The sequence below is a fragment of the Ornithorhynchus anatinus genome, chromosome 5 (genome assembly GCF_004115215.2).
Source record: "Ornithorhynchus anatinus isolate Pmale09 chromosome 5, mOrnAna1.pri.v4, whole genome shotgun sequence".
Taxonomy (NCBI): Eukaryota; Metazoa; Chordata; class Mammalia; order Monotremata; family Ornithorhynchidae; genus Ornithorhynchus; species Ornithorhynchus anatinus.
Window position 1 is genome coordinate 53,551,824 of NC_041732.1, and position 21,067 is coordinate 53,572,890.

The window sequence follows — 21,067 nt, forward strand, 5'->3', positions numbered from 1 at the left end:
GCTCAGTAAATACCAGTGATCGTCAGCTGTGTGACCTTGGGCAAGTCACTTAACTTCTCTGGGCCTCAGTTCCCTCATCTGTAAAGTGGGGATTAAGGCTGTGAGCCACACGTGGGACAACCTGATTCCCCTGTATCTACCCCAGCGCTTAGAACAGTGCTCTGCACATAGTAAGCGCTTAACAAATACCAACATTATTATTACTATTGATCAGTGCTGGGGTACTTAGGTATGAGACACAGCCCCTGCCCCATTTAAGATTCACAATAGGAAGAGTCGGCATCTTATTTTTCTATCAGTAGAGATTCTGGGGCCCAGTGGCATGAAAAGCAGCCTGGCCAGTGGATATGGGAAGCAGTGGTCCTGGGTTCTTATCAGCGTGGCTCAGTGGAAGGAGCCTGGGCTTCGGAGTCAGAGGTCATGGGTTCGACTCCCGGCTCTGCCACTTGGCGGCTGTGTGACTGTGGGCAAGTCATTTCACTTCTCTGGGCCTCAGTTACCTCATCTGTAAAATGGGCATTAACTGTGGCCTCACGTGGGACGACCTGATTCCCCTGTCTCTCCCCCAGCGCTTAGAACAGTGCTCTGTCGTTAATACTATCAACATTATTATTATTGTTATTATCCCGGCTCCACCACTTATCTGCTGTGTGTCCTTGGGCGCCTCACTTCACTTCTCGGTGCCTCACTTACCTCATCTCTGTAGTGGGGATTATGACTGTAGCACATAGACTCTCCAACTTGATTAGCTTCTATCTTACCTCAGGGCTTAAAACAGTGCCTGGCATATAGTAAGCACTTAACAAATACCATAAAAAAGCAGCCTCTGTCTCAAATTAACTGAGAGTTGGGATGTTGGGATTTCATAAAGACACTCTGAAACCCTTCAAAACATCCCCGGGGCTAAAAAATATGTGTGACCCATTAAGGAGAGAAAGGCAATCCATCAGTCGTATTTACTGAGTGCTTACTGTGTGCAGAGCACTGTACTAAGCCCTTGGGAGAGTACAAAATAACAGAGTCCCAGTGAGCTACTAACAGAGCTCAATCCTCCTGTAGATTCATAGTTTGGGCTAGTTCTGCAGCCAGCACAGGCTAAGAATGATTTCCTTCCGTCTCCTGTCGAGCTATTTATTTCCTTGACTTTTTCCTGTGGTGTGCTCCTCAGCTCTTCCTTGTGGAAATGCACAAGCCTCCCAATTTTCTCCTGCTTTAAATGGCAACCCAGTTTTAACTTATCACCGTCTGTGTTATTATAAAAATGTTCTGTAAAAGGCAGGTGACGGGTTGTTATTTCACAGCCTGCAGAAAGAGGAGTTGCTATAAATGATCACACTTTATTTCCAATTATATGTTTCCCAAAAGCCATCCAGTGGCACTTTAAATTAAGGTTTCCAGATGCACATTTAATTTTGCTTTAATAAGACTAGTAGTGAATTCTTAAGTGTATACCATTTGATAATCCTTAAGGGAGTGAAGATCGGCAACTATTTAACGTAATAGGTGTACCATTATTTCATGAATAATGTAGATGCTGAATAAATTAAGAGTCAATGGAACAAGTATTTTCGCTTGGAATCATTCATTATTAAATATAGATGTGAATCTTACCAAGAAATTCTGTATGGCCAATAGATCATTAGTGTGGTGTATATGTTGATATAGTACACTAAATTCATTTTTATTAGCAGAGTAATGGTTGTTAGCTGTCTCATTAAATTTAAATGAAATATATGTTGGGTCGTAATATTTCAGACAAAACTGTGGTCCTTTTTTTGCATATTTCATTAATCCCTTTCAGTACTTTTAAAAAGACATTATCTCTTCTTATTTAAAAGAAACAACTGACATATGGTTAGCTAAAGAGGGTTTTTTTTCAAGTAGCTCCTGATTGCATGAATATTGTTCTTTTGCCAAAATAAAGATAGGAAAAAAATGGTTTTCAAAAATGCTGAAAATGATTAAGCACAATTTACTTATTTTATTAAATTGCATGAGTACAATTCTATGAAAAGTTGACCATCAGATCTTACCCAGTTGGTGCCCGAGGGTGACTTCTCTCCCCGAATTTTCCAATTACTACTAAATGTGTCCTATTTCTTGTGAGCACAGAGTCCTGGGGCCTCAGGAGAAAAAAAAAAATCTAAAGTTCAACCTGAGAAATTTCTGGTGTGATCTTCCTTCCAGAATCAAACCTAGTACGGAGAGTTCGTATTTAATTTGGATTCAGCATGGCTGGTATTCAGATCATTCAGTGAATCAATCGATCAATCATATTTACTAAGTGCTTATTGTGTGCAGGGCACTGTACTAATCGCTTGGGTGGGTACAACACAAGAATACAACAGACACCTTCCCTGCCCGCAATGAGCTTGCAATCTAGAGGGGAATACTGCAATAAATAAAACAATAAATGATGGATATTATATACATGAGTGCTGTGGGACTGGGGGAGGCTGGTGAATAAAGGGGGCAAGTCAGGGCTACTTTAGGAGCTGATACCCTAAAGTAAACTTTCATTTCAGGTCGCCTGAACTGGTGGTCAACAGTGTGTCTGAGTTGCAAGCGCCTTCTACCACTGGCCACTACCGGAGACGGGAATTGCCTCTTGCACGCGGCCTCGTTGGGTAAGTTCAGCAGCTCGGACCCGGACCTCTGGTGGCAAATAAGACAGATCCAGAGAAAAGATAATTCTTTACTTTCCCACTGGATCTCCCCTGCTTTGGATCTGTTCTCCTGAACCTTCAGCCACTTAGTATAGTGTTCTGCCCACAGTAAGCGCTCAATAAATACCACGGATCGATTGGCAATAAATATGGACAGATTATTATCATTCCTTCCTCTCCTCCAGAAACATAAAACTCCCAAACCTCTTTGTACCCAATAGCACCCTTATGTTTTAGCTTTGGGCCTCCTCTGATTTGTTGAGCTGCTGGTAATCAGTGTTTCATCCAAGCATTACCCAGGGGTTTTAGGATATTTTCTTGATTTGGCTAAATGAGGCTATAATTTTGTTCTAACATGGTGAACTTTACCTGAGCCTGATGGGAATGAGAGACATTTGATGGGCTGCCACTCCCAATCAATCAATGATATTTATTGAGCGTCTACTGTGTGCAGAGCACTGTGTTAAGCACCGTAGCCCCACAACCAGCTGCGCACAGTGTTCAACAGGCTATTTTGTTCCTTGCTCATGAACCTATCCGATATTCCTCTTCTGACCACAGATCGAAACCAGAACGTAGGCTAGTGTTAAGAACGTGTTCAGTGGACATTTAGAATCTGAATCAGGTGTGTAAAATACATCTGCCGTACTTTAAAACAAAGCCGAGTTCTCCAAGAGCCAAATGGTGGAACTTGTCCCCCCAGAACAAAATGTGAGGTGCGGTTTGACTTGGCCGTGGATTTTTCAATGTTTGTGGATATTAGGCTTTCTGATGCTTATACTTATGCTTTACAGAGGCGTGTCTTTCGGTGCGCATATAAATAGATTTATAGCTGGGCTCTCGGTATGAAGATGACCTGCCGTCAGTGAGAACGGGCCAGTGAGGCTGACGAGCCCCGTGTGCGTCTGACTGCCCTCCTGTCACCTCCACGGCTGGGTTCCTGGATTGGTTTCCTACAGTGCCTGGCGCCATTTTAGTTTCTCCCCCGTGTGTTCTTAAATTCAGAAGTCTCTGGAATGTGACCAGTGCATTAGGCAGATTCATCTGGGAAAGCATCAGGATCGTATCAGATGTACATTTTTTATCATTTTAATTTGATAAGCAAAATTTGATCCCGGAGATAAATTGATGGGTTACTCGTTGTTTCGGAGGGACCTTGCTCTAAGCCTGTGTAAAGAGTTTTTGGCCTCACACCCCACTTTGGGCGGGGGGGGGGGGGGAGCGGGGGTGTGTGTCTGTGTGTCTGTGTGTGCATAAATGCGCATGGGTCAGCACCGTAGACCAAGATGTATCTGTTAGACTGTGCTGCGGTGACCTATAGCAGTGAACCTTCGATGGGAGCTGTGTGACTTCAAAACATCCAGTCAGCTCTTCTGTTGGAAATAGCAGGGAAATTGTAGAGAAAGAAAAAGGAAGCTACATTTCCCAATAGACAAAGGGATTGATTTGCTACATTTCACAGCTTTTTGAAGAGAAGCCACACTCCCAGGGTCCTCTTGCAGTGGCTCAGTCGAGGCCTGACTGTCTTTTGGCTCTGAATTTTCCCAGAGCATCCTGCTCATGCCCGGCGACCAAAGCTACAATGCGAAAAGAAGCCACTCTATCACCAAAACAGAATAAGGGGGAAGATCGATCAGAGAAATCAAGATTTGTAGTTATTTCTGGGTTTTATGGTTTCAATTTTAATTTTCTCTTTCATCCCTTCTTCCAGTGACTCCTTTCTCAGATAAAGTATTATTTGTTGGCTATTTCTGGGTTTGGAGATTTGAGCGTGTCAGAAAGAATCAGAGCTATTTCATTTTTCAAAAGATTGGTGCTGAGTTTTCCTCGAAGCCTTGGCCAGATACCTTGACTCCTTTATGTCAGCTGAATGCCTTCAGCCTAGCAGAGATTTTTTCTAACCGTTTTGGCATAATCTCTCCCTGAATCTCCTCAAAGCCCCTCCCCTCCTTCTGCCCAAATATCCACCCATAAACTTCCCAATCCCCTCCTGTTAAGTGGTTGGATTGACCCCTTCCCAGCCTCCTCTGGCCAACCACTCCCTCTTGCCTGTAAATTGTCTGAATTTACCTGAGGCCTATCTGGCTACCCAGCAACTCTGAGACCAGCTGAGCGTGAGTCAAAAGTCGAATTTGCAAGTCAAATGTAGAATTTGAGAGCCAAAAGTAGACTTCATGAGTCAAAAGTAGAAGAGAAGCAGTGTAGCCCGTGGAAAGATCATGGGCCAGGGAGTCAGAGGATCTGGGTTTTAATCCCGGCTTCGCCTCTTGTCTGCTGTGTGACCGTGGACAAGTCACTTCTCCCTCTGCCTCAGTCACCTCAACTGCAAAATGGGAATTGAGACTGTGAGCCCCATGTGGGCCAGGGACCGTGTCAAGACTGAATTGCTTGTATCCACCCCAGGGCTTAGTACAGTGGTTGGCACATAGTAATCGCTTAATAATAATGTTGGTATTTGTTAAGCGCTGACTATGTGCAGAGCACTGTTCTAAGCGCTGGGGGAGATACAGGATGATCGGGTCGTCCCACGTGAGGCTCACAGTTAATCCCCATTTTACAGATGAGGTAACTGAGGCCCAGAGAAGTGAAGTGACTCGCCCACAGTCACACAGCTGCCAAGTGGCAGAGCCGGGAGTCGAACTCATGACCTCTGATTCCGAAGCCCAGGCTCTTTCCACTGAGCCACGCTGCTTCCCCAAGTACAAATACTATACTTAACAAATACTATAAAAAAAGAATAATTCAAGCTCTGTCATCAGTTTAAGAGGAACCAGCCCTTCTTCAGTCTGGATCATCTCGGTGACAAGGCAGAGGGATATATTTCTTTAGCTGAAGACCCTTGAAGTGCAGCTTTGTAAAGAAAAGTTTGCAGCTTCCTCTGTGTGCTCACAAAGCCACCATTCAGGTGCAGAGACCCCAGACACAGTTGTTTTGTGCCGGGCGTAAGAAATCAGTATATCCACTTTCCCTCGGAACTCAGCACTTGGGTCTGTCCACCTCCAGCAGCAGAGAGAACATTTGAGCTTTTATTGTGGGCAGTGTCCTGGAACGGCGGGACGCCTCATCTCCCATTCAGAGTGCGTATGTTTGTTGTGTTCCTGACCCTTCGGCAGGAGAGGATTACAATGGGCCACAGGCAGTGAAGACTTACTGCACTCACGTTGGATGATTTTACCCTTAACTCCGAGCTACCGCACGGCATGGCGGGTCAGGCCTGGCGAGATCGATCGGGGACAGTGCAGCCTGATGCTCATAACCTGTTCTTTTCTTCCAAATTCACTTTGTACTGACGTCTCAAGACATCCACCCCATCAGACTACTGTTGGGAATCAGCAGGTCTCTCTGAGTATTTTGAGCAGGTTATTTAAAAACTCCGTTGGATGCACGGCAAAAGACTCAAGCAACCAAAGTCAGAGTAAACCCTGTCAAGTCAGCCAAGCCGGGACTAACCTTAGGCCTCCCTAGCCCTATCTTCCTTGCATCGACTCTCCACCCCAAAGAAATCACCCAGGTTTCACTCCTTCCTGACATCATGAATCGTGAAGGCTGGGATGACCCCAGAAGCAGACGAGGCGAGGTTATCTCTCATATATCACGGCTAAAAAACAGCCTCCCTCACCACCCAAAACCCAGTTAAGAAATTGTGACACGTCGGGAAAGCTTTGCTAGGGATACTAGGAGGTTATTGGTTATGGCTAAGGAACGTGACTGCTAATTCTGCCATATTGTACTTTCCCAAGCACCTAGTACGGTGCTCTGAACATAGTGAGCACTCAAGAAATGCCATTGATTGATTGGTATTGGAAATGATCATTCTTTTTAATTTGATTAGCCCCCAAATCATTCACTAGCGGGGACTGAGACCGTCATTTCACAATTCTGGGGGAAATCCAGGAACTTCCTCCTGGGAATGCACCAAGTGTAAGAAAATCTTTAGCCTGTGATTTCGTCGTCCTGTGACGTTTGCCAGCAGCAGAAGATGGAGACCCGGGGAGTAGTGTACGGCAGTGTTTCAGCTATGTCCCCAAGGGTCTGTGGCTCTTATCCTTTCCCATCTGCCGGTTGTTATTTCGAAAACGGAAAACCAAATCCTGGACCAAGAAGTTTTTGGCTCTCCACCACCCAGTCGAAGTCGTGCAAAAGCAGCTTGCCGGTTGATACGGATGTTATTTTCGTTTTTTAACCGGCTTGCATCAAAACTACATTCTTCTTCCCTGAGCTGTTTACACGGATGGCTTTCATTAGGAAATCTTGAAAAGAATGAAAGGGAATTATTCACTAAGGAGGAGAAGCGGGCGATTAATTAAGAAGTGATTGCCATCCCCAAAGGCCCAGGATGGCTGTGTGAGGCGCAGTTTTTGATGAAGTCTTCACAGTTCCGCCTCCCTGCTTTCCTCTTTGTTTCTCTCCCGCCTCCTCCCCACTCTTGTTCATTCTGGGTTTTCTTTGTGCCTTAGGGATGTGGGGGTTTCATGACAGGGACCTGGTTTTGCGGAAAGCTCTCTACACGATGATGAGGAGCGGAGCTGAGAAGGAAGCACTGAAGCGCAGGTGGAGATGGCAGCAGACCCAGCAGAATAAGGAGGTTGGTACCCCCGCTTCCCTCGCCCGCTTGGGGACCAAACTCCCGGACCTGCCCTGGATCACTTGAAAGGGCACTAGTGATGAGTTAACCAGAGTCAGGATCCAGGCAGCCACGGGATGGACAGGGCAGAAAACCAGGGCGTCGTTTATAAATCTTAAGTTGTCGAGTCATCTCCGACCCGTTGCGGCGCCATGGACGCATCTCTCCCAGAACGCCCCGCCTCCATCTTCAGTCCTTCTGGTAGTGTAAATCCGTAGATTTTTCTGGGTAAAAATCCAGAAATGGTTTACCAATGCCACTTGGTCAGGTCGAGTCTCCTCCCTCAGCTCTCTCCCATGCCACTGCTGCCCAGCACAGGTGAGTTTGGACGTGTAGCAGGTGGCCTTCCATTCGCTAGCCGCTGCCCAAGCCAGGAGTGGGACCGGTAGGCCTCTGCTTGACTCTCCTTCCCATGGTCGAGAAGCAGCGTGGCTCAGTGGAAAGAGCCCGGGCTTCGGAGTCAGCGGTCATGGGTTCGACTCCCGGCTCTGCCACTCGTCAGCTGTGTGACTGTGGGCAAGTCACTTCACTTCTCTGGGCCTCAGGTCCCTCATCTGGAAAATGGGGATTAACTGTGAGCCTCACGTGGGACGACCCGATCACCCTGTATCTCCCCCAGCGCTTAGAACAGTGCTCTGCACATAGTAAGCGCTTAACAGATACCAACATTATTATCATTATTAATAGAGTACTGGAAGCTCTCCAGGTGAGACCCTGAGAGGGGAGTTTATAAATCACTTGCACCCAAACTTGCCAAGTGCCCAGGACAGTGCACCACACCAAGTGGCTGCTCACTAAATGTTATTACTCCTAGGTGCCAAACATTGTGCCAAGTTCTGGGTTATTAGACCAGATTAGATTAGACTGATTAGACTGTAAACCGGTCAAAGGGCAGGGACCGTCTCTCTCTGTTACCGATTTGTACATTACAAGCACTTAGTACAGTGCTCTGCACATAGTAAGCGCTCAATAAATAAATAAATACTATTGAATGAATTACCAGATAATCGGGTCTGACACCATTCCTGTCTCTCACGGGGATGTCACCGGAGAAGCAGGGTGGCCTAGTGGAAAGAACGCAAGCTTGGGAGTTAGAGGATCTGGGTTCTAATCCCAGGTTTGCCATTTGTCTGCTGTGTGATGTTGGGCAAGTCACTTGTCTGTGCCTCAGTTCTCTCTTCTGTAAAATGGGGATCGATAATAATAATGATAATAATATTGGTATTTGTTAAGTGCTTACTACGTGCTGAGCACTGTTCCGAGCGCTGGGGGAGACAAAGGGTCATCAGGTCGTCCCACGTGAGGCTCACAGTTAACCCCCATTTTACAGATGAGGTAACTGAGGCCCAGAGAAGTGAAGTGACTCGCCCACAGTCACACAGCTGACGAGTGGCAGAGCCGGGAGTCGAACCCATGACCTCTGACTCCGAAGCCCCGGCTCTTTCCACTGAGCCACGAAGACGGCGAGCCCTATGTGGGGCAGGGACTGTCCAACCTGATGATCTGGTGTGTACCCCAACACTTAGTACGGTGTCTGACGCATAGTAAGCGCTTAATAAATACCATTAAAAAGAGATAGGGACAGGGACTGTGTCTGATCTAATAATCCCGCATCTACCTCATTGCCCGGTCCATAGTAAGTAATTAGTTGTTAATAATTGTGATATATTTGTCAACACTTGCCATGTACCGAGTATTTGGGTAGAGGCAAAATAAACAGCTCACATTAAGACTGTGGGTCAGGGACTGTGTCCAACCTGATTAGTGGAAAGAGCAGGGGCTTGGGAGCCAGAGGTCATGGGTTCGATCCCGGCTCTGCCACTTATCAGCCGTGTGACTGTGGGCGAGTCACTTCACTTCTCTGTGCCTCGTTTACCTCATCTGTAAAATGGGGATTTAAGACTGCGAGCCTCATGTGGGCCAACCTGATTACCCCGTATCTCCCCCAGCGCTTAGAACAGTGCTCTGCGCACAGTAAGCGCTTAACAAATACCAACATTGTTATTATTAGCTTGTAGTACAGAGACTGGCACATAATAGACACCTAACAAATTAAAAAGATAGGGAGAGTGGGTGTCCTATCTCCAGTTTACAAATGAGGGCACTGAGGCACAGAATGGTTGTGACTTGCCTAGAGCCCTCCAGCCGCGATTAGAGTTTGGATTCTTTTGACTCCCAGTTTGATATCTTTCCACACAGTCGCACTATCTCCCCTTGGTAGTGAAAACTCAGTCCTGCCATTTCCCGGCAAAGCCCGCATCAGGGTTATTCACACTCCAGCTCCAACCCCCTGAAGAGAGATTTGTTTGGAGCCCCAGGCAGCGAAGGAGAAATGGGCGCAGAACTAGTAGCTGGCCGAAACGCCCCTTATGAAGTAGCGCGTCCGGCCTGTGACCCCTGTCTCGGCACCTGCCCCGTGGCCAGTTACCCAGTCCTGCTTGGCATTTCTGCTTCTTTTTTCTTCTCTCACTTCCAACACATTGGGGGAGCAAGACTGATAAGCATCACTGGCTGATGGATTTAGCCCATTAGACCTAGCACAAGGTCACTCAGTCGTGATCATATTTATTGAGCGCTTACTGTGTGCAGAGCACCGTACTGAGCACTTGGGAGAGTACAGTGTAACGATGAACGGACACATCCGGCATGGTGTAGTGGATTGATCATGGGCCTGGGACTCAGAAGGCATCTACCGCAGCACTTAGTACAATGCCTGGCAACTAGTAAGCACCTAAAGAATACAAAAAAAAAAAAAAGATTCGAGCCGTGAGAGGGGAGGACTGCCCTGATTTGCTATGCAGAAGGTTAACATTCATTCTATACCATGGATCGGTCAGCTTGGAAATGAACAGTGACCCAGGGAGCAATTATTGGACTCCAAGACAAGGTAAATTATTCACCAGGTGACCTTGGGCAAATCATTTCCCTATTCTCTGCTTCAGTTTTTCCCTTCAGATTATTCCAAGCTCTCTGTCTTTGCCTCCCCGGTCTAACTGAAATACCGTCCCAAGATTGTAAATGCCATGAAGCCAGGAATTTTGACTCCCATTTCTGCTATTCTCCCCTAATGCCAGCACAGTGCTCTGCAAACGGCAAGTGCTCAATAAATACCACTTATTGATCACTCGAAGTGTGTATTTCATCATGCCCTCAATTCTCTATTTCTGGGAGTTAATGTAAGAACAAGGGAGCCGGGATCCATTTTGTTATTCATTTAAGCTCCAAGCAGATCCCCCTCTGGAAATTATTGTTGAGTCTCAAACCAGCCCCAGGGGATTTCTGCCAACCTGATATGGAACCTCTAGGTATTGGCCATCAGCAGAGTGGATACTGTTTTTTTAGGGCCCACAAAAAGGAATTTCATCACTACTTTCCTGTGGAATAGGAACCACCCCTTCTGAGTTATGTGAGCTCAGGCCTCCCCCCACCTTCTGGCTATGTGGAACTGCCCTTCACTCAAATTTCTCCCACCTTCTTGCGATGTGGAACCATCTGAGACTCAGGTTTCTATGAAGTCTCAACTCAAGCCAGGCGGGAATAAACAGCCTCCTAAAAACATACTGATGGTGCACGGTCACTCGTAATGATAATGATCATGGTATTTCTTAAGTGCTTACGATGTGCCAGGCACTGTACTAAGCACTGGGGTGGATACAGGTAAAGTGGGTTGGACACAGTCCCTATCCCACACGGAGCTCACAATCTGAATCTCCATTTAAAAGATGAGGTAACTGAGGCTCGGAGAAGTGAAGGGACTTTAAAGGTCATTCATTCAGTTGTATTTATTGAATACATCTATTACATCTTGATAAATCCAGAGTACATTTTATAGGCTGCATCTAGAGTACATGAAGCAGCGTGGCACAGTGGAAAGAGCCTGGGCTTGGGAGTCAAAGGTCATGCGTTCGAATCCCGGCTCTGCCACTTGTCAGCTGTGTGACCGCGGGCAAGTCACTTCACTTCTCTGTGCCTCAGTTCCCTCATCTGTCAAATGGGGATTGACTGTGAGCCTCACGTGGGGCAATCTGATTACCCTGTACCTACCCCAGCGCTTAGAACAGTGCTCTGCACATAGTAAGCGCTTAACAAATACCAACATTATTTTTATTATTATTATTACTTTCCCAAAGTTGCACAGCAGACAGTGATAACCCAAGTTCTTCTGACTCCCAGGCTTGTACGCTAGCCACTAGGCCATGCTGCTTCTCTCTTTATAATGAAAGTTGGGGTAGGAACCAAGGGATCTGAATTCTGATGACCGCGGCATTAAAGAGCACGGGCTTTGGAGTCAGGGGTCATGAGTTCGAATCCCGGCTCTGCCACTTGTCAGCTGTGTAATAATAATAATAATGTTGGTATTTGTTAAGCGCTTACTATGTGCCGAGCACTGTTCTAAGCGCTGGGGTAGACATAGGGGAATCAGGTTGTCCCACGTGGGGCTCACAGTCTTGATCCCCATTTTACAGATGAGGGAACTGAGGCACAGAGAAGTGAAGTGACTTGCCCACAGTCACACAGCCGACAAGGTCACAGGCCCACACACACACACACACACACACACACACACACACACAGCCACCTACCCCGCACACAGCCCCCCCGGCCACTCTCCGCCCCGGCGGGGACCTCCGACACCCTAGGCCATCAGGAAGCGGGTCGGCCGACAGCGTCCAGGCAGAGGAGGGAATAGAGCTCTGGGCAGCCCGGGCTGCCAGGCGGGGGTAGGACCCGCTCCTCGCTGTTCCCGGCTCACGAAAGACACCCTCAGAGAGGTCGCGCCAGAGACTAAGTCCCACCAAAAAACGCGTCGCCGAAAATCTCCGCACACATTTCTGACCCTTGGTGTGAAAAAACTGCCACCCGCCTCGGCAGCGTGACCGTGGGCAAGTCACTTCACTTCTCTGGGCCTCAGTTTCCTCATCTGTAAAATGGGGATTAAGACTGTGAGCCCCATGTGGGGCAACCTGATTCCCCTATGTCTACCCCAGCGCTTAGAACAGTGCTCTGCACATAGTAAGCGCTTAACAAATACCAACTTTTAAAGCCCCCCTTCTGACGGAACACGGCGGGTGGTTTATGCAAAGGTGATTGTGTTTCCAGTTACAGAATCTGAAGCCTTCACTTTTGTCTCCCTTAGTCTGGGTTAGTTTACACAGAAGAAGAGTGGGAACGAGAGTGGACAGAGCTCCTGAAACTGGCATCAAGCGAACCCCGCACTCATTTCAGCAAAAATGGAGGCACTGGTGGGGGGTAAGTGACTCTTCCAAGGCCCCTGCTTGACAAATAATTTGGCTCCCAAAATGCATTTCCCAGAGTTGAAGATATGCGGAGTGCATCCATCCATCTTACCGGTGCTTGAGTAGACATACTCTTCTGTTAAGGACTTTGGATCATGTATCCTAGGGTGGGATGTGTAGATGTGTGACTGTGTGTGCGAGAGAGAGTGTGCAAAAGAGAGAGATGAATGGGGTGTGTGTGAGAGAGAGAGCGTGCAAAAGAGAGAGATGAGTTGGGTGTGTGTGTGAGAAAGTGTGTATAGGTAGATTTCATCCATCATCCTTCTCACCTGTGCTTGATTTTTCATAGATTTCTGCTATGTACTGATGTGTTCTGGTGTGTGTGTGTGATTGCATGTGTTTTTGCATGTTTGTGTATGTGTGTGAGAGAGAGAGAGAGAGAGAGAGAAATGAGTCTGGGTGTGTAGGAGGAGATCAGGTGGATGCATGTGTGTGAGAGATTATGTGTATGTAGAGTGCATCCATTCATCTTACCTATGCTAGAGTATTCCTAAATTTCTTCTAAGTACACTTGATTGTGTATTCTGGAGGGTGTGCTTATGTGAAAAGTGTGTGAGAGAGAGATGGGTTATGCGAATGTGTATATATTTTCAGTACCCTATTTATTTTGTTAATGAGATGTACATCACCTTGATTCTATTCATTTGCTATTGTTTTAATGAGATGTTCATCCCCTCGATTCTGTTTATTGCTATTGTTCTCGTCCGTCCGTCTCCCCCGATCAGACCGTAAGCCCGTCGAAGGGCAGGGACCGTCTCTATCTGTTACCGATTTGCCCATTCCAAGCGCTCAGTACCGTGCTCTGCACATAGAAAGCGCTCAATAAATACTATTGAATGAATGAATGTGAGAGAGAGAGAGAGAGAGAGAGAGAGAGAGAGTGGATCCCTTCCCCTACATAATTGAGTTCTTGGTTTCCTTGCTTTCTCAAAATGCCTATTTCTCCAGCCACCACCCTCAAGTCACTTTCCATGGCTGGCAGTTCTCTGAGCTCGTTGAGCACCCCATGCCCAAGTTAGGAGACCTGGAGAAGGATGAGGCAGCTCAAGTGTCTCAATCCCAGAAAAGAGCCAAACCAGAGTCGAGTGGCAGCACGGTCCCCCGGGAGGCAAGGGAGAGCCTCGTCCGGGTCGGTTGAGTTGTGATTCCCCAGAGCGGGAGAACCCCGGCAGCTGGAAACCCGTTGCCCAACGGAGCACCCGGGAGGGGCTCGGGGAGTGGGAGGCATTTGGCCTCGGGCCCAGCTTGTGGAAGAAGATCCCTCTATCCTCGATACATTTATTTCCAAGACAGTTGCCTGGTTCTCATGAATCATTCCTCCCTCTGCTCCTCTTGCCAAATTCCTGGCGATGAAATCCGGGCTGCAGGGTAACCGAGAAGGGACCGAGGAGAGGGTGGGCGGAGCAAGAATAGTCAGAAGGATCTGGGTTCTGATCCCGGCTCCACCACTTGTCTGCCGTGTGACCTTGGACAAGTCATTTAACTTCTCTGTGCCTCAGTTCCCTCATCTGGAAAATGGGGATTAAGCGCGTAAGCCCAAGGCGGGACCAGGACTGTGTTCAACCTGATTAGCTGTATCTAAGTGCACAGAGTAAGCACTTAAATGCCACAAGTATCATTATTATTATTAGAGGTGCTTCTAGAGTGTGCGAAGTCAAAGTTGTTGGGTTGCTGTCAGGATAACTTCAGCTGACCTGCATCTAACCTTGTTTATCTTGTATCTAAGCTTAGTACGGTGCTTGGCACATAACACCTAATAAATACCATTATCATTAGAAAGATCAGACGGAAAACTGTAGGAGTAAGTCTGAAATCATTTGGAACAAAGAGGATTAACGTTTTATTTCACATTTCACACTGTCCCGTCCAATCTGATTGTTTTCCTTCTTCTCTATTGTTTTACTAGTCCTAAAACCAATAACATCTAACCCCAAGGTGGCAAGTTTACATTTTCACTGCATATAGATATGGCTTGAAATACCGGTTCTCCCTCCTCCTTAGTCTTTGAGCCCTATGTGGGTCAGGGACTATGTCCAACTTTCTAAAGTTGTATCTACCCCAGCGCTTAGTGCAGCACCTCTAGCCTGCAAACTCATTTTGGGCGGGGCACGTGTGCACCAACTCTGTTATACTGTACTCTCCCGAGTGCTTAATCAGGTACTCCGCACGTAGTCAATCGGCAACAGATATTATCCCGTTGTATCCCAGGTATATCTGTGGATGAGAGAGTGAAGTGGGAAGGGCTCCACATGGAGGAGAAATCCAGTTTTCTTGTCTGTTGAAAACAACCCCCTTTTTACTGCTCGAGCAGTGTGGCCTAGTGATGAGCGCATAGGCCTGGGAGCCAGAGGGTCTGGGTTCTAATCCCAGCTATAACACTTGCATGCTGTGTGATCTTGTCACTTCACTTCTCTCTGTCTCAATTACCTCATCTGCAAAATACTGTAAAATACCATCTTTCCTCCCCCCTCAGTTTGTGAGCCCCTCCTCTCCTCTTCTCCCACTGGCTTCTGCATAGCCCTGACTTGCTCCCTTTAGTCATTCCTTACCCTAACCCCACAGCACATCTGTACGTATCTGTAAGTTATTTATTTATATCCATACCTGCCTCCCCCTCTAGACTGTGGGCTCATTTTGGGCAGGGACGTATCTGTTCATGTTTACAATATAATAAATAATTTATTAGGGCCTTGTATAGTGCTCTGGACACAGTAATCAATAAATATGATCGGATGACTGAATGAATGACCTCATGTCTGAGGCAGAACCTCGACTGGGACCATCAGTCAATGGTATTTATTGAGTGCTTACTGTGTACGTGTACATAAACCTCACCGCGCTTAGGTACATAAATGTAAATTGGCCTAGTGGATAGAGCACAGGCCTGGGAATCAGGTCGTGGGTTCTAATCCCGGCTCTAACTCTTGTCTGCTGTGTGACCTTGGACAGGTCACTTCGGTTCTCTGTGCCTCAGTTATGCATAAAATGGGGACTGAGACCGTGAGACCCATGTGCAGCAGGGACTGTGTCCATCCCCATTTGCTTGTATCCACCCCAGCGCTTAGTACAGTGTCTGGCACACAGTGAGCGCTTAAGAAACGCCCCAGTTATTATTATCATTTTTATAAATTATTTATATTAATGTCTGTCTTCCCCCCTAGATTCTGAGCTCACTGTAGGCCGGGAAAGTGTCTACCAAATTGCACTTCCCAAGCGCTTAGTACAGTACACTGCACACAGTAAGCGCTAATAAATAGGATTGATTTGAATGACTGAACTCTGTTATATTGTACTCGCCTAAGCGCTTAGTACATGCTCTGCACACAATAAGTGCTCAATAAATGCTACTGTCGATGCTGCTGATGATGCTGTTTGCGGAGTCCGGTACTAAGTGCCTGGGAGAGGACAATACAGCACAACTGATAGTAATAGTACTAGTAATGGTGATATTTGTTAAGCGCTTACTTTGTGTGCTGAGCACTCAGGTACATACGAGACAATTCGATCAGATAAAGCCCCCAGTGCACACTGGGCCTATGGTCGAAGTAGGAGCGAGAACAGGTATTGAATTCTCACTGTACAGACGGAACACAGGGAAAGTCACATAGCAGTCAAGTGGTAGAGCTGGGATTCCTTCATTCATTCAGTAGTGTTTATTGAGCACTTACTATGTGCGGAGCACTGTATTAAGCGCTCGGAATGTACAAATTGGTAACAGATGGATTAGAACCCGGGTCCTCTTGACTCCGGATCCTGTGCTCTTCCACTCGCCCTCATGGCCATTCCCCGCCCTGAAGGAGCTCGCGGTCTAGTGGGGGGGGGAGGCAGAAGGTAAAATAAATGACCGGTAGAAACAAGGCAGAGTGTAAGGCTAGGTGCAGAAATGTTGCGAGGCTGGGATGGGGTGAGAACTGTTACTGGGACTAGGCGGAGCAGATCGTTAGCTCTTGATGACGACGTGGTCCCCTCCCCAGAGCCCGAGATGTCCAGCCTGGCTGTGCGTCCGGGTCCGCGGCTTGCCTCTCTAGATGGACCCACTCTGGAAGTGCCTACGGTATCCAGGGATCACATTCCATTTTTGTAAAATGGGATCTGGTAAGCACTTACTATGAGCCAGGCACTGTACTAAGCACCGGGGTAGATACGGGCTGATCAAGTTGGACACGGTCCCCGTCCCACATGGGGCTCACCGTCTCGATCCCCATTTTACAGATGAGGTGACTGAGTCACAGAGAAGTTAAGTGGCCTGCCCCTGCTGATAATTATTATTATTATTATTATGGTATTGGTTAAGTGCTTAGTACGTGCCGAGCACTGTTCTGAGCGCTGGTGCAGATGCAGGGTAATCGGGTCGTCCCACGTGGGGTTCACAGTCTCAATTCCTGTTTGATAGATGAGGGAACTGAGCCACAGAGAAATTGACTGACTTGACCAAGGTCACACCACAGACAAGTGATGGAGTCAGGATTAGAACCCACAATCTCTGACTCCCAGGTCAATGCTCTTTGCACTAGGCCACGCTTTTTCTCGGAAGATTCCCTCCGTCCCGGAGCACAGGGACATCCTGATGTGGCTGTCCAAAACCCCACCCGGAGCTTGGGCCCACTCTAGCTCTACACATCCTTTTCCCAGCTCTTTGCGTCTGAAACCTCACAAAATGAGGTTGCAAGACGTCACCGACGTGGCTCCGTAAGCTTGCTGGGGGCAGGGAATGTTTCTGATTATTATGTTTTACTCCCCGAAGCGTGTAGTACAGTGCTTTGCTCACGGTAAACGCTCAATAAATACGACTATTAGGGTGATCCTCACTGTGCAACAGGAAGGAACACCCTGTTGTAATCATCTTAAAATGACAGGGGTTTTCCATCACTCCAACGGGGCCCTAGAGGTTTAGAACACGTGTTAGCGCGTGTTGCAACCCAAAATCTTCCAGCAGCGTGGCCTAGTTGAAAGAGCATGGACCTAGGAGTCAAGAGGTCTGGGTTCTTACTCCGGAATCACCATCTGCCCGCTTTGTGATCTTGGACAAGTCACTTAACTTCCCTGGCCCTTAGTTTCCACATCTGTAAAATGGGGATTCAACAGTTGTCTCCCGGCTACTAACGCGGTGAGCTCCGTGTGGGACAGGGATTGTATCCGCCCTGGTTATTTTGTATCCACCCCGGAGCTTAGTACAGTGCTCGTGGCTCAGGGGAAAGAGCCCGGGCTTCGGAGTCAGAGGTCATGGGTTCGACTCCCGGCTCGGCCACTTGTCAGCTGTGTGACTGTGGGCGAGTCACTTCGCTTCTCTGTGCCCCAGTTCCCTCATCTGTAAAAGGGGGATTAACTGTGAGCCTCACGTGGGCCAACCTGATGACCCCGTATCTCCCCCGGCGCTTCCAACAGTGCTCTGCACATAGAAAGCGCTTAAAAAATACCAACCTTATCATTATTATTATTAGTCTCATCGTTCAGTCTGTGAGCCTGTTCTTGGGCAGGGATTGTCTCGATCTGTTGCCGAATTGTACACTCCAAGTGCTTAGTAGAGTGATCCGCACATAGTAAGCGCTCAATAAATACTGTTGAATGAATCAACCTTGCCGCCGACCTCTCGCCCGCATCCTGCCTCTGACCTGGGACGCCCTCCCTTTTCATAACCGACAATTACTTTACCCACTTTCAAAGCCTTATTGAAGGCACACCTCCTCCAAGACGTCTTCCCTGACTGAGCCCTCAGTCCTCTTTTCCCTCTCCCTCTTGCACTCGTCAGACTCGTTCCCTTTATTTACCTCCTCCACTTCCGGCCTCACAGTACTTAGGTACATATCTGTAATTTATTAATTTATATTAATGTCTGTCTCCCCCTCTAGACTGGGCGTAGTACATAGTAGAGAAGCAGCGCGGCTCAGTGGAAAGAGCACGGGCTTTGGAGTCGGAGGTCATGAGTTCGAATCCCAGCTCTGCCACTTGTCGGCTGTGTGACTGTGGGCCGGTCACTTCACTTCTCTGTACCTCGGTTATCTCATCTGTAAAGTGGGCATTAAGACTGTGAGCCCCACGTGGGCCACCCTGATTCCCCTGGGTCTACCCCAGTGCTTAGAACAGTGCTCGGCACATAGTAAGTGCTTAACAAATACCGACATTATTATTATTATTATTATTATTATTTATTGAGTGCTTACTGTGTACCGTACAAAGCGCTAGGAGAGTGAATGGTGATTGAGACTGTGACTCCCATGTGGGACAGAGAAGCGAGGCTCAGTGGAAAGAGCACGGGCTTTGGAATCAGAGGTCATGGGTTGGAATCCCGGCTCGGCCACTTGTCAGCTGTGTGACTTTGGGCGAGTCACTTCACTTCTCGGTGCCTCAGTTCCCTCATCTGTACAATGGGGATTAAGACTGGTAGCCCCACGTGGGACAACCTGATTCCCCTGCGTCTACCCCAGCGCTTAGAACAGTGCTCGGCACATAGTAAGCGCTTAACGGATACCAACGTTATTATTATTACAGCGCCCGGCACACAGTAAACACTCAATAAGTACGACTGATTGATCGAGTGTCGTGCTTGCGGCCAGTAAGGCGTTTAAGGGAGTCTCACCTCTCAAACTTTGGCTCATGATGTGGTAACCGGAGTATCGTGTTAGCAAATGATGATAACTGTGTATTTGGTAAGAGCTTACTATGTACCGAGCACTGTACCAAGCACTGGGGCAGATACACTATAAGTAGATCAGAGACGTTTCCTGTCCCACGTGGGGTTTACAAACTAAGGGGGACCGGTCCTCCTTTTAATAGACCGTAAGCCCGTCAAACGGCAGGGACCGTCTCTATCTGTTGCCGACTTGTTCATCCCAAGCGCTTAGTACAGTGCTCTGCACATAGTACGCGCTCAATAAATACTATTGAATGAATGAAAAGAAGAGGAAGCTGAGGCATAATAATGTTGGTGTTTGTTAAGCGCTTACTATGTGCAGAGCACTGTTCTAAGCGCTGGAGTAGACATAGGGGAATCAGGTCGTCCCACGTGGGGCTCACAGTCTTCATCCCCGTTTTACAGATGAGGGAACTGAGGCGCAGAGAAGTTAAGTGACTCGCCCACAGTCACACAGCTGACAAGAGGCATAGACCTGCCCAGGGTCACACGGCTGGTCTGTGGCAGAGCTGCAGTGAAACCAGTGCTCTGCACATAGTAAGCACTCGATATTGATACTACTGAATGATCAGGCTTATGCTCTTCACTTTTTCATGAAACATCATGGTGCAGGGGGAAGAGAGCTTTGACATTTAAGCTAATAAGCCCAGATTTTTTTTAGGCAGCATTCCTATTAAAAGAATTCCAGTGAGATAAAAAGACTGGTTTATGGGATATGGCACATGCTCAAGGATTCCTTGAGCAAAATACGTTGTGTATGATTATAAAATTGCAGAAGCGACCCGGCCTATTACCGTCTTTCTGTTTTAGTGAGACCTAATGATGGCGGAGCTTCACCTTAGACCCAGTTCTTCTTCATTGGCTCAGTGCAACTCTTTATCTTTGAGCACATGCTCTCATCAGTTTCCATAACTAACTGCCGTTCTAGAGCTGGATGGCCTTTCATTTTTATTCTCCTTTTCATTCACACCGTTGTCTGTTTTGGCTTCTGTTTCCAATGGAGAAAATGGGGTGTCAGAAGTAATTAGACAAAGCGGAGGTGTAAACCACAGTGGAAAAAAAATCATTTCTTTAGAAAGTGCCGCTTCCATCATGGGGCCCGAACCAGATGGTTTACTGTCAGTTTTTCACTGCTTAATGCCAGCCCTAGGACTTTTCTGCCACAAAGCTTGGCTCGAAAAAGGTATGGAGTCGAATTATGGATCGAGAGGTTAAAGTCAGAATCAGATATTTTGTTGTCTTGGGTTGTTTGGATCATGATTTGCCCAGTTTTTAGCAGGCATTTTTTAAAAATAACGCAGACGTGACCTCAGCCTCCTGAAACCTATTGTCCAAGGATCCCTACTGCTCCCCGTTAAGGAAACGACAATTGTTTTTGATAAGCATTTACTATGCGTCAAGCGCCGTTCTAAGTGCGGGGGTAGATACAAACTGATCAGTTTGGACAAAGTCCACTCATTCAATCGTATTTATTGAGCGCTTACCACACAGGCCCCACAGTCTTAGTCCCCATTTTACAGATGAGGTAGCTGAGTCCCGGAGAAGTCGAATGACCTCTCCCCCGATTAGACCGTGAGCCCGTCAAAGGGCAGGGACCGTCTCTATCTGTTACCGATTTGCCCATTCCAAGCGCTTAGTACAGTGCTCTGCACATAGTAAGCGCTCAATAAATACTACTGAGTGAAATGACTTGCCCAAGGTCACACGGCAGACAAGTGCCAGAGACGGGATTAGAATCCACGTCCTCTGACTCCTAAACCCGTGCTCTATCCACTAGGCCACGCCACCGCCCTGCTGAGAGACCTAATGCAACGTTACGCGTCTTTTGGTTGGTGTAGAAATTGGATAT

General features: G+C 47.4%; 1 protein-coding gene across 2 annotated transcripts in view; it reads left to right on the forward strand.

Moving 5' to 3' along the window:
- Positions 1 to 21,067, forward strand: part of OTUD7A (OTU deubiquitinase 7A) — a 387,452-nt gene that overhangs the window by 278,812 nt on the left and 87,573 nt on the right. For both annotated transcript variants that reach the window (XM_029065552.1, XM_029065554.1), the window contains 3 exons: positions 2,526 to 2,627; positions 7,124 to 7,251; positions 12,428 to 12,540. In XM_029065552.1, the coding sequence (XP_028921385.1) occupies positions 2,526 to 2,627; positions 7,124 to 7,251; positions 12,428 to 12,540 (343 nt within the window). The remainder of the gene's footprint in view (positions 1 to 2,525; positions 2,628 to 7,123; positions 7,252 to 12,427; positions 12,541 to 21,067) is intronic.